General features: G+C 50.4%; 1 protein-coding gene across 1 annotated transcript in view; it reads left to right on the forward strand.

The window, feature by feature from the left end:
* Positions 1-1,776: 1,776 nt before the first annotated feature.
* The window catches only part of TMEM181 (transmembrane protein 181), a 96,924-nt gene continuing 82,716 nt past the window's right edge, over positions 1,777-15,984 (forward strand). The window contains exon 1 of the mRNA XM_054491538.1: positions 1,777-2,002. Within this exon, the coding sequence (XP_054347513.1) occupies positions 1,872-2,002 (131 nt within the window). The 5' untranslated portion in view covers positions 1,777-1,871. The remainder of the gene's footprint in view (positions 2,003-15,984) is intronic.

Raw genomic sequence — 15,984 nt, forward strand, 5'->3', positions numbered from 1 at the left:
CCGAGTAGCTGGGACTACAGGCGCCCGCCACCTCACCCAGCTAATTTTTTGTATTTTTAGTAGAGACGGGGTTTCACCATGTTAGCCAGGATGGTCTCGATCTCCTGACTTCGTGATCTGCCCGCCTCGGCCTCCCAAAGTGCTGGGATTACAGGCATGAGCCACCGTGCCCGGCCGTGTGTGTGTGTGTTTTATCTCGAATTTCTAGCGATTTGTAGTAAAAGAGCTGACAAAATAGATTAGTACCTCACAGTGCTGGAGCCGGATGTGTATTATCCTCGAGGGGCTACTGTACTTCAAAGAGGGAGGAAAGAAAAACTAGGCTTGAGAAGCTAAGGAAGGCTCCCTAGAGGATTTTTAAGTGTTTTGATGTATCTTGGAGATTGGCCTATATACCTCCTAAAAATAAGCTCTCTGTAGCCAATGATACAATGTTTAAAATATGGCACCTGCTGAACTCACAGTCTCTCTCATTTCAGAAAACAAATCTGCATGTGTGTTCTCTGAAGTTCTTCTTCTTAGTGCGGCTCTTGATGCACTATATTTTGAGTATTACCAAACCTGAGCTCTTAAAAAAAAAATACTGAGATGATTAAATACAAATGCTCATGTTAATGAATTAAGGCTAAAACCTAACTGTGCACAATGTAAGATGATCAGCAGTTATAGGAAGATGTGCAAGCCCTGATAGGGAGCCTGGCTAGCATACAAAAGCTGTTCCAAAATGTGAAGGGAGAGAATAAATAAAAATACAGAGCAAGGAAGAGTTGGGTGGAGTGACAGAGTAGGCACACACAGCAGGAAACATGGGAATGCTGAGACCACTGGCACCTGAGTGGTCATTAGACTTGCCTGTGGAGTTTGGACAAATACAGATTCCTGGGATCGATATTCCACAATTATTTAGGTTCAATTGTGTAGGTTTTGTCCCTAAAAGTAAGAGGTTTCCCCCAGTGCACGCAGGATCAATCTTGCGTGGAAACCTGCCCTGGGTTCAGATGCAAATGCACTAACATCGTCTGGAAAGACTGTTTTTCCACCTATTATTGGAAAAATTCACAAGAGGAGATCACACCACGCTTTGGAGAAACCATTCCGTAGAAGACGTGTTAACTGGTTAACTGTAGTTTGCACACTAGTGTTGAGCTTGTAGAGGGTGAGAAACTCCTCTGCCTAGACTTTTTTTGGTGGTTTTAGTACATGTGGGAAGAGGCACCTCACTTGGACACACTTCATTTAAAAATAATATTTATTATGACTATAACCCTAATGGGCTTAGTTTGAAATGTTTCTGCATTAGGCCAAGTGGAGCCCAAGAAGCCAGAAGTCGCCCGCGGGAGCTGTCCGCGGTGCTGAACGCGGTAGCCGGCTTCAGCCTTTGACCTCAGCAGGAAAGGGCCCTCGGTCCGCCCTCAAGCACCATTTTCCTTCGTGCTCCCACCTCCAGTGTCTTCCCTTCCCAGCGCTGCCACTGGCGAGGGCGGCACTGAGATTTTTGTCCTGGGCGGCAGACGACCTTGTGTTGCACTTCCTCCCCCGCCTTCTGCCTCTCCCGGGGCGGCGGCGGATGGGCGCGGCGGCGGATGGGCGCGGCTCCCTCCCCCACTCAGGCCCCTTCGCGGGGCGGGGGGCCGGGCCCCCCAGCCCCCACCCGCGCCGTGTCCGGCTCCTCGCGTGCTCGCGGCGGAGCCCTGAGCGCACCGGGTCCGCTTCCTGCGCGCCCCCTCCCCACCTCCCCCGCACCTGCTCCTCCTCCTCGGTCCCGCCCAGCGCGCCGGCAGCCCGATCCCCAGTGCTGGGAGGAGAGAGGGGGCGCAAGCGGCGACACAAAGGGCGGAGCGGCGGGGCCGGGGCCCGGGAGACTGCGCGGCATGGACGCCGAGTACCCTGCCTTTGAGCCCCCGCTCTGCAGCGAGCTCAAGCACCTGTGCCGGCGGCTGCGGGAGGCGTACCGCGAGCTCAAGGAGGACCTCACGCCCTTCAAGGATGAGCGCTACTACAGGTGGGCGCAGCGCGGGCAGCGGCGGGGCGGCCGGAGGCTTCCGGGCCGCAGTCCCCTCCCGGACCCCGGCGGCGCCCCGGCCTTGGCCTGGTCCCGCCGACGGCCGCCTCCGCCCGCCGGGCGCGGAGCCTACGGATGGGGACGGGGTCGGGGCGGGGATCTGGGAGGGACCAGGAAGGGGACGGGGAGCAGGGGTACTGGCAGCGGCGCGCAGGTTCCTGGATTCCGGGCAGCCCGGCGCCCCCCGCCGAAGAGCCGATTTCCGTTCAGCTGAAACCCTAGCCGAGGCTCCCGCCTCCCCGGAAAGGAGCTGCGGGTTGTGGCTCCTCCCCGCGCCCCGCGTCGTTCTTCTCCCGCGCTCGCCTCGCCGCCCCCGCTCGGGCCTCACGCAGCGGAGTCTGGGGAGGCGACCGCGCGCGCTCCGGCGTCGGGAGGAGGGTCTTGGCCGCAGCTCCGAGCGCCCCAGGCTTTGCAGGACACCTCGGAGGCTGGGGCGCCGCCAAAGGCTGGGGGCGGCCGGGCGCGGCGGGGAAGACGCCGCGGGGCGCCACGCGGGGACACGGCGCCTGGGAGCGGCTGTGTGGAACTTGTTTGCGTTCATCTCTGTCTGCCTCTTCAGCGGCCTAGGGGAGAGTGGTGGGGACTGCAGACCCCGGCGCCGGCACCCGCCCCCTTCCTCTCTGCGCTCTGCAGTTCGGAGGGGAAGGAAAGTCTGTTCACCGCCAATGGCCGATTTACCCAAAGGCTTGGCGGTGTCGGGACAGCATCCTATCGCGAGTCGGTAGGAAGCTCCCTCACCCCACACCTCAATCTTCCTCATGTGTTAAATGGGAAGTCTGAACCAGAAGGTCTCAGAAAGCTGAGGTTTCGTCATGATTTACTCACTTTGTGCTAAGGGCGGCGAGGGTATCGCATTGCTATGGGGAACGGGTGGTCGTCATTTTTCTAAGACCCATCCTGTGCTAATCATAGGTACATGCTCAGAAAAAGGTGTGTCACACTTATCTTCACATCTGTTAAAAAACCTAATGCCTTCCCACGGGCTAATCAGCAACGCAGCGGGACCGGGGTCATGGTTACTGAGTGAAAAAGCCCATTTTAAACAAATGTAAAAAATCATGTGATGTGGCTTTTGGGCGAGCCTGGAAATCTGTCTTAATGCAGCCTCATGGAAGACCTGAGGGTATGGGAAAAGAACCCACAGTTTCATATCATTCTTGTTAAATAAGATTGTTTCCAATCTCCTTTTCTACTAGTCCCCCGTCCCCCGCCCCCTACTCTGTTTTTTTTTTTTCCTATTTATTTATTTATTGAGACAGGTTCTTGCCCTGTCGCCCAGGCTGGAGTGCAGTGGTGCAATCTTGGCTCAATGCATCCTCCACGTCCCTGGCTCAACCAAGCAATCCTTCTACCTCAGCCTCCTGAGTAGCTGGGACCACAGGCCTGTGCCCCATCACCTAATTTTTGTATTTTTTGTAGAGATGGAATCTCCCTGTATTGCCCAGGCTGGTCTCAAACTCCTGGGCTCAAGTGATGCTTCCACCTTGGCCTCCCAAAGTACTGAGATTATAGGCGTGAGCCACCATGCCTGGCCTTTTTTTTTTTTGTCTGTATTTTCTTTTCCTGGGAATATTTCTTTGGCAACACAGCTAGTGAAAGTGGAATGATCGCAGTGCAAACAGCCGAGAAGAGAACACACCCCAGTGGTTAATCTCCATCTTTATTCATTGACCAATGTATTCACCTGGTAGTTACTGAGCATCTTTTATGTTCCTGCTGTTGTTCTAGGCGTTGTGAATACAGTGGTGAGCAAGACAGGGTCTCTGCTGTCCTGGGGCTTACAGATAATAAACCAAGTGACATGAGAGAGTGACAGGGTGCTGCCACACAGAAGGTAGTCAGGTGAGGCTCATCTTGAAGGTGACATTTGTCTGAGAACTGAAAAATGAGGAGCTAACCAGACAAGGAGGCAGGGAGGAAAGTCCCAGAAGAGGAAGGAGTATTGCAAAGTCCCTGAGGCCATAAAAACATGAAATGTTCAAAGCACAGATAGAAGACAAGCGAGCCTGGAGCACTGTAATCAGAGAGAAAGACAGGGCCAGGCCCTGAAGAACCTTGAAGGTCAGACTAAGGAATGTGGATTTCACTGGGACTGCAGTGTGAAGCCACTAGGGGATTTTACACGGGACAAGTGACATCAGCAATTTGGCTGCCTGTGCTACAGCAAGCATTTGAGTCTTTGCTCCAGGAGCCACTTCCTTAGTTGAGTTGGAGCTTGAAGACAGATTCACAGCAGTGATCAGTGATGGATTCTGCCCCGCCACCCGCCATGAGCACAAGTTGACTGCAGAGTACTTTACAGTATTTTGTACAGACAGGGCAGTTAGGCTGAATCACAAAGTCTGTTTTATAGTGAGAAGATGTTTTAGATCACTGAACTATCTTCAGTAGCTCCATTGAATTTTTATATCAATGGATTGTCGCTGTACAAAACTAGGTGAAATACTCGGGTTTCTAAGTTGGGAAGCTGCTAGTTACAGCTCCACATCTGTCTAGCTGGAAGGTGAAATTGCTACTATGATTTTGGCTCCTTCTCTTCTCACTGTCTTCATTTCCTTATTGGTGATTTATGAGTAAAACGCATCAGCTCTTTTCCCTGGAGGACCAGGGACTCACCTCATGTGGTTGGCAGTTTTCTCATAACAGGGTGAAGCAAAGAACACAGCTGCTAAAGCTCCGTTTATAAAACATGATTGGCCCCTCTGTTCACCAGCATGGCTGTTTGCATATTTGCTACATAATTTGGCATCAGTGAAGAGCTGCAGCTATGTGATGAAAAGACTCATGGCCATTTTCACAAAATGAGAGATGACAGTTGTACTGCCTGTCAGGAGAGGGAAGGTGGTAAAACAGTAGGCCAGGGATCTGAAATCCTGGTTCTAGCCCCAGTTCTACCCTTTGCTAACTCCCTGGCCTGGGGGGGAGTTAATTGCATTTCACTGGACAATCCATTTCCACATCAGGATAAAGAAACCCTCTTCACACGGATTTTCGTAAGACTCAAACACTTTTTGAAGAGAGCACTAAAGATGTTTTCAGATACACATAACAGAAAAACCACAGCGAACTAGTCCAAACAATAAGGAAATGAATTGGGTTGCTGATCCAGGAGCTTAATGATGTAATCACGTTCTTTTCTTTTTAACTTGATAGCAATTGGCTGCTGATAATCATTTGGGCTATTGCTTCTCATTCACATTCATGGGGGAAACTGGCTGGCTTTCTTTGGCTGTCTCTAAAAGAAAAAGAATAACTTGAAGTCTACAGAAAACTCCTTGAATCTCCGTATCTACACCCCACCAAAATGGTAACAAGGACATGGAATGTTCACGTACTGCAGATAGGAGGGTAAATTGCTATAATCATGGAAAACCACGTGGGAAGCAGCTACTAAAGTTGAACATACACATTTCCTCAGGCCCAGCATTTGCTGTCGGTTATATGCCCTGCAGAAATGCATACATGGGGCCGTCAGAAGACATGTACTAAAGTGTTAATAACAGCACAAGTTGTAATACTCCTAAACTGGAAAGTAGCCAGATACTAAAAAACAGTAGAATGGACAAAGGCAGCTGGGCGCGGTGGCTCGTGCCTGTAATCCCAGCACTTTGGGAGGCCAAGGCAGGCGGATCACTTGAGCCCAGGAGTTGGAGACCAGCCTGAGCAACGTAGTGAAAGCCCATCTCTACAAAAAATAGAAAACTTAGCCGGGCGTGGTGGTGCACGCCTGTGATCCCAGTTACTTGGGAGGCTGAGGCACGAGAATCGCTTGAACCCTGGGGGAACTGGTAAGATCAGGATCCGCAGTGCTGGCTGCGCATCAGAATCATCCGAAAGAGCTGTTTCTTTTTTTTGAGAGCGAGAGTCTCACCCCTGTCACCAAGGCTGGAGTGCAGTGGTGTGGTCATGGCTCACTGCAGCCTTGACCTCCTCGACTCCTCGCCCGCAGCCGCCCAGGTAGCTGGTACTACAGGCATGTGCCACCATACCCAACTAATTTTTTTGTTCATTTGAATTTTTTCGTAGAGACAAGGTCTCACTATGTTGCCCAGGCTGGTTTTGAACTTCTGAGCTCAAGGATGTGAGGGAGCTTTTAAAAACACAGATGCCCAGGTCCCACCCTTGAGGATTCTAATGTAACTGACCTGGGCTGGGTCTCTTGCCAGGATGGAGAATCATGAGGGGTGAGTGAAATATCTTAGAGCAGGCCAGGCGCGGTGGCTCATGCCTTAATCCTAGCACTTTGGGAGGCTGATGGGGGCAGATCACTTGAGGTCAGGAGTTCGAGACCAGCCTGGCCAACATGGCGAAACCCGTCTCTACTAAAAAATACAAAAATTAGCTGGGTGTGATGGCGAGCGCCTGTAATCCCAGTTACTCAGGAGGCTGAGGCAGGAGAATTGCTTGAACCAGAGAGGCAGAGGTTGCAGTGAGCTGAGATCGTGCCATTGCACTCCAGCCTGGGCGACAAGAGCAAGACTCCATCTCAAAAAACAAACAAAAAAACCCCCAAAAACCAAAAGAATTATCTTAGAGCAGCAGGTGGAGACACCCTGGGGCACCCATCTCCTCCTCTGATGGATTTTCCAATGGGTGGCAGTATTGGCAGCCAGGTGCCACGTCTCCCTCTCCCCACACAAAGCTCAGTGACTGCTGTCAGCTCACCTTGGCTCATGCTCCGTTTCCACGCCTCCAGGCTGGCCAACCTTCCTTTCTGCTTTGACACCTTTGATCAGGTTACATTCAGGTTTAAAGGTCTGGGAGCCATGTTTTTTATTTAAGGCCAACGTTATTTCCTGATGCATCTGTACTGATTTTGATGTAAGCATATCAGAGGGCCTCATCTTTTCTCCTTGTTTTCAAGTTACTGGGTACACCTCGGTGTAACTATTGACTGACAACTCTCTGTCTTTTGTTTCTTTTTTTGGTGGGAGGAGACAGTGAGTGTCCCTGATGAGACTGGGATTTTATCTTTTTTTTTTTTTTTTTGAGACGGAGTCTTGCTCTGTTACCTAAGACTGGAGTGCAGTGGCCTGATCTCAGCTCATTGCAACCTCCACCTCCCGGGTTCAATCGATTCTCCTGGCTCAGCCTCCCAAGTAGCTGAGATTACAGGCATGCGCCACTATGCCTGGCTAATTTTTGTTTTTTTTTAGTAGAGATGGGGCTTCATCATGATGCCCAGGCTGGTCTTGAACTCCTGACCTCAAGTGATCCACCCACTTTGGCCTCCCAAATTGCAGGGATTACAAGTGTGAGCCACCGCACCCGGCCTAGATATTCTTTTAATCACACAGCCAGAGGCTAACATATTCTGAATGTCACATATAGTATTGGGCATATTTATGTCTATAATGGACATCTCTTGAATTATATTTTGTCAGATATTGAAGTTGTTATTCTGTTACTGAGTCCTTACTGTGTACTGAGTACTGGACCAAGTGCTTACATGCATCATCTTACATAATCTTCCCAACAACCCTCAGAGGAAAATGAAGTCTAGCAAGACCAAGTAACTTGTTCGAGGTTGCATTTTAGAACCAGAATTCAAACCCAAGTCTGGATTGTATGCACTTACCAGAGCTCTTCCTGGTGGTTACCTAGGCTTAATTATTTCTTTGCGTACCTTGGGGTAAGCGGAGCTATTGCCCATACAGCAGAGTGTGGGTTTCTTTTTGTTGTTTGTTTATTTTTGAGGCAGAGTCTTGCTCTGTTGCCCAGGCTAGAGTGCAGTGACGTGACCTCGGCTCACTACAACCTACACCTCCCGGGTTCAAGCAATTCTTGTGCCTCAGCCTCTTGAGTAGCTGGGACTACATGCGTGGACCACCACACCTGGCTAATTTTTGTATTTTTAGTAGAGAAGGGGTTTCACCATGTTGGCCAGGCTGGTCTCGAACTGCTGACCTCGGGATCCGCCTGCTTCGGCCTCCAGAGTGGTTTTTGTTTGTTTGTTTGTTTGTTTTTTGAGACAGAGTTTTGCTCAGTCACCCAGGCTGGAGTGCAGTGGCGCGATCTCAGCTCACTGCAACCTCCACCTCCCAGGTTCAAATGATTCTCCTGCTTCAGCCTCCCGAGTAGCTGGGACTACAGGTGCGTGCCACCACGCCTGGCTAATTTTTTGTATTTTTAGTAGAGACGAGGTTTTACTGTGTTAGCCAGGATAGTTTCGATCTCCTGACCTCGTGGTCTGCTTGTCTCAGCCTCCCAAAGTGCTGGGAACCTCGCCTGGCCTCAGAGTATGTTTATTTAAGCCACATCTCGCTCTGAATTGAGAGGAAGAAATAAAGATACTAATTTCCTGGATAGCAGAGCAGGTATAAGCATCCCATCTGTTCTTCCTGGTCATCACCCGGCTGCAAGGATGACTCAGTTCTGGCAACTGAAAGACTATCCTTTGCCAGAGGAGAACAGGCCTCAAGTCTGGTGGGACACCTGAAGCTTGAAGTGGACCTCGTTCCCCAGATGTGGAAGCTGGGGTGCTGGGGCCGCCTTCTAGTGCTGTGGTAAGAAAATACCACAGCCTGCAGGGCTCAAGCAACAGGGATGTATTGTCTCCTGGTTCTGAGGCCAGAAGTCCGAAATCCAGGTGTTGGCAGAGTTGGCTCCTCCTGAGGGACATTCTGTCCCATGCCTTTTCTCCGGCTTCTGGTAGCTTCAGGCTTGGCTTGTAGATGTCTGTCATCTCCCTGTGTCTTCACATCGTCTTCCTTCTATGTGTGTTTGTGTCCAAATCTCCCCTTTTTATAAGGACATCAGTCACACTGGATTTAGGGCCTGCCTTAATGACCTCATTTTAGCTTGCTTGTCTGCCAAGGCCTCATCACCAAATAAGGCGACGTTCACAGGCACTGGGTGTTAGGACTTTAGCATCTTTTTGGGGACACAAGCCACACCCTAACAGGCTTTCCTTGAAAAGAACGGCTCATGTGTTGATACAGGGCTGTGGATTTTGGCTCCTCTCTGCCAATATTTTCTAAGCATAGCAGCTGAATGCTTGATGAACAAGAGTCAGGAGGACTGGGCAGGTCCTGGCTTGGATCGGACGCTGTGCTTATTGGAAATCGGGTCTGCACATCTTATAGGATGATCTTGGATCCCTTCTGGCTCTAAAACGGAGATAGCAGACTGATAGCGCAGCTGTGTCTGGATCAGCGTGGCTCCGTCTCCCCGGCAGAGGTGTCTGAAACCTTCACTGTGTCACCTGAGTTGCCTGAGTTTCTCAGGTGCAAATTGGAGAGGGTGTGTGTGTGTGTGTGTGTGTGTGTGTGTGTTTTGGGGTGAGGGAGAGTATGCAATGAAGGCAGAGGAAACAGGCTCTGGCCTAGCTCAGGAGCTGTTGGGTCAGAGATATGGTGCTCAGCGCATCCTGGCTTGAAAGTCTAGTGTTCCAGGAAACCCCCCCGTCCCAGAAAAATCAGGATGGTTGGTCAACCTAAAGGTGGATCAGGACGCAAGGAGCCACTCCAGGTTAAGCCAGGCTGGGTGAGGCAGGGTTGGAGACTCAGATAGATGAGCCGTCTGTTGGGGTAGTGTGTGCGCGCTGGGGTATCACGGTCAGGTAGCGGGCAGAAGGCGGCTGAAAGCTAACTGAACAGTGCAGAAAGGGACGGGGCGTTCATTTCCCCAATTTCTTCAGCCTCAATGGCATTCCCTTCTATGAGCCTCGGGGCAAACCCCTGAGCTCTTGCGCTCTGGGGTCTTGGTCTTCCCACCTTCCTTCCAGCTGGCTGGTTCTCTTGCTCTTCTTGGCTCAGTCCTCATCACCTCCTCCCCTGCTCAATGGACAGCTCCCTGTAAGGCCTGCCCACGGCCTCAGGGCTGTGCTTCTCAAAGGAGAACTCCCTCCTGCTCTTTTTGTAACAGCAACTATGTTGTAGTCCCTCTTTTCCTATCCCGAAATGAAATTCCTTGAAAACGTCATACGTGCTTCCATAACTTAAAAAAATTAAATTACCCTAAATGTCATCTAAACAAGCAATGAAAGAAGTGTAATTTATAAGAAATAGCATGCATTTCAACGTGAAAATACCCTGGCAAGACTACCCTAAAAGGAAAACGCCCCGGGGTGACGGTTTAGGAAGCTGGCACCTTACAGCCGCACAGGGAGAGGATGCTGCCCCACCGCTCAGGGGCCAGGCAGCTCTCCAGGCCCCGTTCCCCTGCGGCTTGCTCAGCTGTGGGCTGCAGGGCACTGCTATGCCTACTCCGAACGTTTCTGCACCAGCGTTCCCGCTACACCCCCCTTTCTTCCTTACCCCATGTTTACTGGAGTTGTGAGGTTTAGGCCATACTTAGGAAATCAGGACATAGCCCCATTGTTCTGCATGTTCAAGGCCATAGCAGAGGATTTATTTGTGACCCTGGGACCCACAACTGCACAGAATCATCACATGCCTGGGACTGGCCTCCCCTGGCATTGTCGTGACTTGGAAAGTCATGGCAGATGACGGGTCTCGCTGGAGCAGCGCTTGTTTTGCTACGCAGGAAGCAGCTTGAGCGAAGGGCTGATCGCCTGCCTGTGGGAGCAGAGCTCTGAAGGCGTGAGGCAGGCTCGTCATGAGCAACACCGCCCGCTTTTCCAGCTGCTATGGGATGCAGGGGCACGTGGCGGGTGGGCGTCGTCCTGACTTCTCTGCCTCCTGGGGAATGAAGGAACCGAACAGAACTTGGAAACGTGCTGTAAGGGGGGCATGGCTACACTCTTTCCATTCTTTTTTAGTTTTTTTGGGTAGTGGTTGTCTTGTTTTTTAGAAACGGGGTCTCACTACGTTGCCCAGGTTGGAGTGCAGTGGCTCCTCATAGTGCAGTCGTGGTGCACTACAGCCTCGAACTTCTGGGCTCGAGTGATTCTGATTCTCCCACCTCAGCCTCCTGAATAACTGGGGCTCTGGCTTCCCATTCTTTTTAATACACCTGCTTGGCTAGGAAAGTACCCTCTGCGCTGTGTTTGTTCATGGTGGAGTACATCCAGCAAAGTAATCTTGGTTGTTTACTGTTGACGTTCAGCCTTCAAGTCTTGTCAGGATTTAAAAACAGAGTTTTGTTCCTAAGTGAAGATAATGACCAGTTTCCCTGGCTTATCTATCTGGCATGACCGGGGCAGTGTTTCTGATGTATAAACCGATGCTCTTCGGTGAACAGAGCCCCCCGTTTAGGATTCAGGCCGACAGAGATTACTTCCTATTCCATCTGGAAAGATCGAGCATGCTCCTGCCTTGTGGTGACAAGCTGGGAGCTCCAGAACCCGCATTCTTCCAGTGGAGACTGTCCTCAGCTTCTGCAAGCGGAAATGCAAAACCAAATACCCTCCCCTCAGGCTGCAGTAGGAATGAGAACATATTAGAACTTTGCTGTAGTTCTCATCATTGGCAGCTATGTCAGGGACAGCTAGAGGCACCGATAGTCACTTTATAAAGATGTGGCAACTACAGCATTGAAGACCATTGGTTGCAAGTATTAGTTTCAGCCAAAAAGGGTAAACATTACGAGAATACAGGGATCATTCACAGACCAAAGGGCAAAAATGCAGCTGAACCCCAGGAAAGAGCTGGAGCTGAAACTGAACCCCAGGAAAGTGTTGGAGCTGAAACTGAGCCCCAGGAAGGAGCTGATGTGGCATGGATTCCATGGGTTCATCTTCTAGATCTCTCTTGCCAATGCCCTACATTGTGGGTTATCAAATTTACTGTACATTAGAATCCCTTAGGGAGCTTTAAAAATACTGATGCCAGCCAGGCGCGATGGCTCACACCTGTAATCCCAGCACTTTGGGAGGCCCAGGTGGGCAGATCACAAGGTCAGGATTTCGAGACCAGCCTGGCCAATATGGTGAAACCCCGTCTCTACTAAAAATACAAAAATCAGCAGGGCTTGGTGGCGGGCGCCTGTAGTCCCAGCTGCTTGTGAGGCTGAGGCAGGAGAATCATTTGAACCCGGGAGGTGGAGGTTGCAGTGAGCCCAGACTGTGCCACTGCACTCCAGCCTGGGCAACAGAGCGAGACTCCATCTCAAAAACAAAAACAAACAAACAAATAAAAAATACTGATGCCAGCTGGGCGCAGTGGCTCATGCCTGTAATCCCAGCACTTTGGGAGGCTGAGGTGGGCAGATTGCTTGAGCCCAGGGGTTCCATACCAGCCTGGACAACATGGCAACGCTTCATCTCTACAAAAATACAGTAATTAGCTGGCCGTGGTGGCAGCTGCCTGTAGTCCCAGCTACTTAGGAAGCTGAGGTGGGAGGATTATCTGAGCCTGGGAACTCGAGGCTGCAGTGAACCATGATTGTGCCACTGCACTTCAGCCTGGGCAACAGAGTGAGACCCTGTCTCTAAATAAATAAATACAAAAATACTGACGCCTAAGCCCTGCTTCAGATCTGACTCAGTTGGTTTGGGGTTCAGCCTGAGCACTGGGTTTTTTTTAAAGCTCCCCAAGTGATTCTAACTTCTGCAGAAGCTGAGGGTCTCCACCCTCAGCTGGGGCCTCAGCGAAGCCCTGAAATCCTGCTAGCTTTTCCCAGGCTGCTCATTTCTCCAGACTTTGTAACAATGATTCCAAACCTTTTCGACCTCTTTGCACTGGATCTAGTTGACAGGCCCCCCAGGCCCCCTTGGTCCTGCCCGTATCCACCTCCCCTCTCCTACCCTGCCCCCGGGCCACTGGTCCCTGGCCTTGCCTCCCAACCTGACCGCCTGGTGCAGGCCCCAGAGGTTGCGGTGAGTCGATATCACGCCATTGCACTCTGGCCTCGGCAACAAGAGTGAAACTCCGTCTCCAAAAAAAAAAAAAAAGTCCTGACAAATAGGTTGGTGAAAGCCATGAAGAGAAGCAGTTCCCAGCCTCTGCCCCTTCCACGCCACAGACCAAAGAGCTGCTTTGGTGCTGACCGACATGGGGGCTCCTTCCCCCCACGCTGACTGAACTGGCAGCCACGGGCCTGGCTCCCCGGGGCTGCTTGAGGGCCGGGTAACATCACCTGGATGTGTAGGTCAGACTTTGGCCGAGGGTGACAGTGACTAGACAGAGCTAACAGATTGTTTCCGAACACAGTAGTTTGGAAATAAACCAGCCGTGTTTGTCCTGAAGCTCTGGCCCACGTGCACCCTCTGAAACGTACTCTCCAACCTCCTGTCTGACTCCATCCTCTCTCCTTCTTTCCCTGGGATTGTACCACTCCCAATAAAACTGACATGGAAACTGTTGCTCTAGGTTCTGTGTTTGAGGGAACCCAGCTGCTAAGACATTCTTTAAATGTTGAGATAATCTTGCCCGGTAACTCATAGAAAAACATGGGCCAGAAGGAGGGTGGCCAACGATCCTTGTTTGCCTGGGACTGAGGGTGTCTTCGGGACAGGGACTTTCAGTGCTCATACTTGGAAAGTCTCAGGCAAACCAGAATCAGCCGGTTGCTCTGGCCAGGTGGCAGGAATGCTCTCAGCTGCCACCTCCAGTCCTTCGCTCACTGGCCCTCCAACTCCCTTCCCTTGTTCCGAGGGATGGTGTCCTCATTCTCTAAACGATGAGGAAATGGGTGTCTTACTGTGAGGCAGCCAGCAAGCCCAGGGCAGTCATTTGTTCAGCATACAGGGGCTCGGTGTCTTTCTCTAGCAAGCTGGGTGCCAGGTCCTGGAAAGAGGAGGACGAATAAAGTCTTGCACGGTGAGGTCGTAGGAGACGGTGATGGAGAGGCGCTGCTCAAACATTGAAAATAAATTAAAATACATGTTTCAGTTTGATAGCTTGGGACTGATACTTAAAAACCAACCAAGGCAGAGAAGGTGAAGAGTGTTGGGAGGCTGGAGCCTCATTCCTGGTCAGCACCCGGGGCTTGTGAGGGATGGCCTTGCTGTGCCAGAGAGGCAGGGAGGGGCCTGCTCTACTTACCAGGCTTTGTTATTGTAAATTCCAGAAACAGCAGGGGCCACACAAAATAGAGCATTTGCTTTAATGGTGGCAAAGGGGACAAAATGAGGGAATATGTGCACACTTCTTTTTTTGTTTGTTTGTTTGTTTGTTTGAGATAGGGTCTCTCTCTGTCGCCCAGGCTGGAGCGCAGTGGCGCGATCACGGCTCACTGCAACCTCCGCCTTCCGGGTTCAAGCAATTCTTCTGCCTCAGCCTCCCAAGTAGCTGGAACTACAGGTGCGCCACCATGCCCAGCTGATTTTTGTATTTTTAGTAGAGACGGGGTTTCACCATATTGGCCAGGCTGGTCTCGAACTCCTGACCTCGTGATCCACCCACCTTAGCCTCCCAAAGTGCTGGGATTACAGGTGTGAGCCACCGCACCCGGCCTACGCTTCTTAACATATAGTAGTAGACTTTCAAGTGATTCTGAATGTTCTGTGCATAATTATCTCACCTTTGGAAATGAAGAAAGGAGAGAATGCAAACATGGTTGTTTACAGACTTCAGGACTATGGTGGTGTCAGCCTAAATAACAGAAAGCGGCTCTCAAAAATAATATTTATTTGGGAGCAAAGCATTGCAATGGGAATATGCATTCCACAGTAAGCTCTGTGCGTAGTCAGGGCGGTAAAGGAAGACAAAGGTTTTTAAAGGAAAAATGAAGAGGATTACATAATTGCTTTGAGATAATTATTTTTGGCTACAAGGATCAATAACAAGGGTGATGCCAATTTGAGGTTGGACCAGCAGTGGCTGGGCAGGTGTTGTTGCAGGAGTATTTTTTTGTATGTAAGGTGGTGACGGCCTTTATGCAACGCTGTGGTTTTTGTAGTCTTTTGTGATAGTTTTTGTTACCAGGCATTTATGCATAAGTGCATAAGACTCCTCTTCATGGCCTTCCCCAACCTATTTCTCAGGACTTTTTTTTTTTTTAACACAACTGACTCCACTTTGATTCTGATAATTTTCCCATTCCCTCTTTTGATCAAGATCTTTCTCCAAAAGCGTCACTGATCAATCATCCTGTAGTTAGGTTTTGATGTCCCTCTGTGTTTGGATGGACCTGTCTTGGGTTGCTGGTCTGGTCCCATGTTGGAGGGCATGAATGGTGGCCAGGAGTCAGTGTCAAAACCCTTTCAGCCACATTTGAGCAACAAGGGAGCTTTGAAGGGACTGGCTGTGAGGCTAAGAGATGGGGTTTCACCATGTTGGTCAGGCTGGTCTCGAACTCCTGACCTCAGGTGATCTGCCCACCTTGGCCTCCCAAAGTGCTGGGGTCACAGGCATGAGCCACCACGCCCAGCCGAGACTTGTTTCTTAAAATGTGTCTAGTTTCAGCCGGGTGCGGTGGCTCATGCCTGTAATCCCAGCACTTTGGGAGGCCGTGGCTGGCGGATCACAAGGTCAAGAGATCGAGACCATCCTGACCAACATGGTGAAGCCCCGTCTCTACTGAAAATAGAAAAATTATCTGGGCGTGGTGTCGCGTACCTGTAGTCTCAGCTACTTGGGAGGCTGAGGCAAGATAATTGCTTGAACCTGGGAGGCGGAGGTTGCAATGAGCCGAGATGGCACCACTGCACTCTAGCCTAGTGACAGAGTGAGACTCCGTCTCAAAAAAAAGAAAAAAATGTATATAGTTTCATCTTATAGGTCTTAGGAGCAAAGTAGTCCCCAATTTTAGTAATTTCATGGAAAAAAGTTGGATTGGAGAAATCCAGAAGAATTCAGGACCTAGCCTAGTCTATAAGCAAATAACAAGAACTTGAAGTTAATGCACAGAGCTACCATTTATAGTTTTTATAGTGTATTATATGTAGCACTCCAGCCTGGGCGAGAGTGAGACTCCGTCTCAGGAAAAAAAAAAAAAAAAAAAAGAACCGATAGTGTTTTAAATGAAAATCATACAAACATTATCTTTATCAATTACTTTTTTTCTTTTTTTTTTTTTTTTTAGACAGAGTTTCTCTCTGTTGCCAAGCTGGAGTGCAGTGGTGCAATCTCGGCTCA

This window comes from Pongo pygmaeus, chromosome 5 (genome assembly GCF_028885625.2).
Source record: "Pongo pygmaeus isolate AG05252 chromosome 5, NHGRI_mPonPyg2-v2.0_pri, whole genome shotgun sequence".
NCBI classification, from domain to species: Eukaryota; Metazoa; Chordata; class Mammalia; order Primates; family Hominidae; genus Pongo; species Pongo pygmaeus.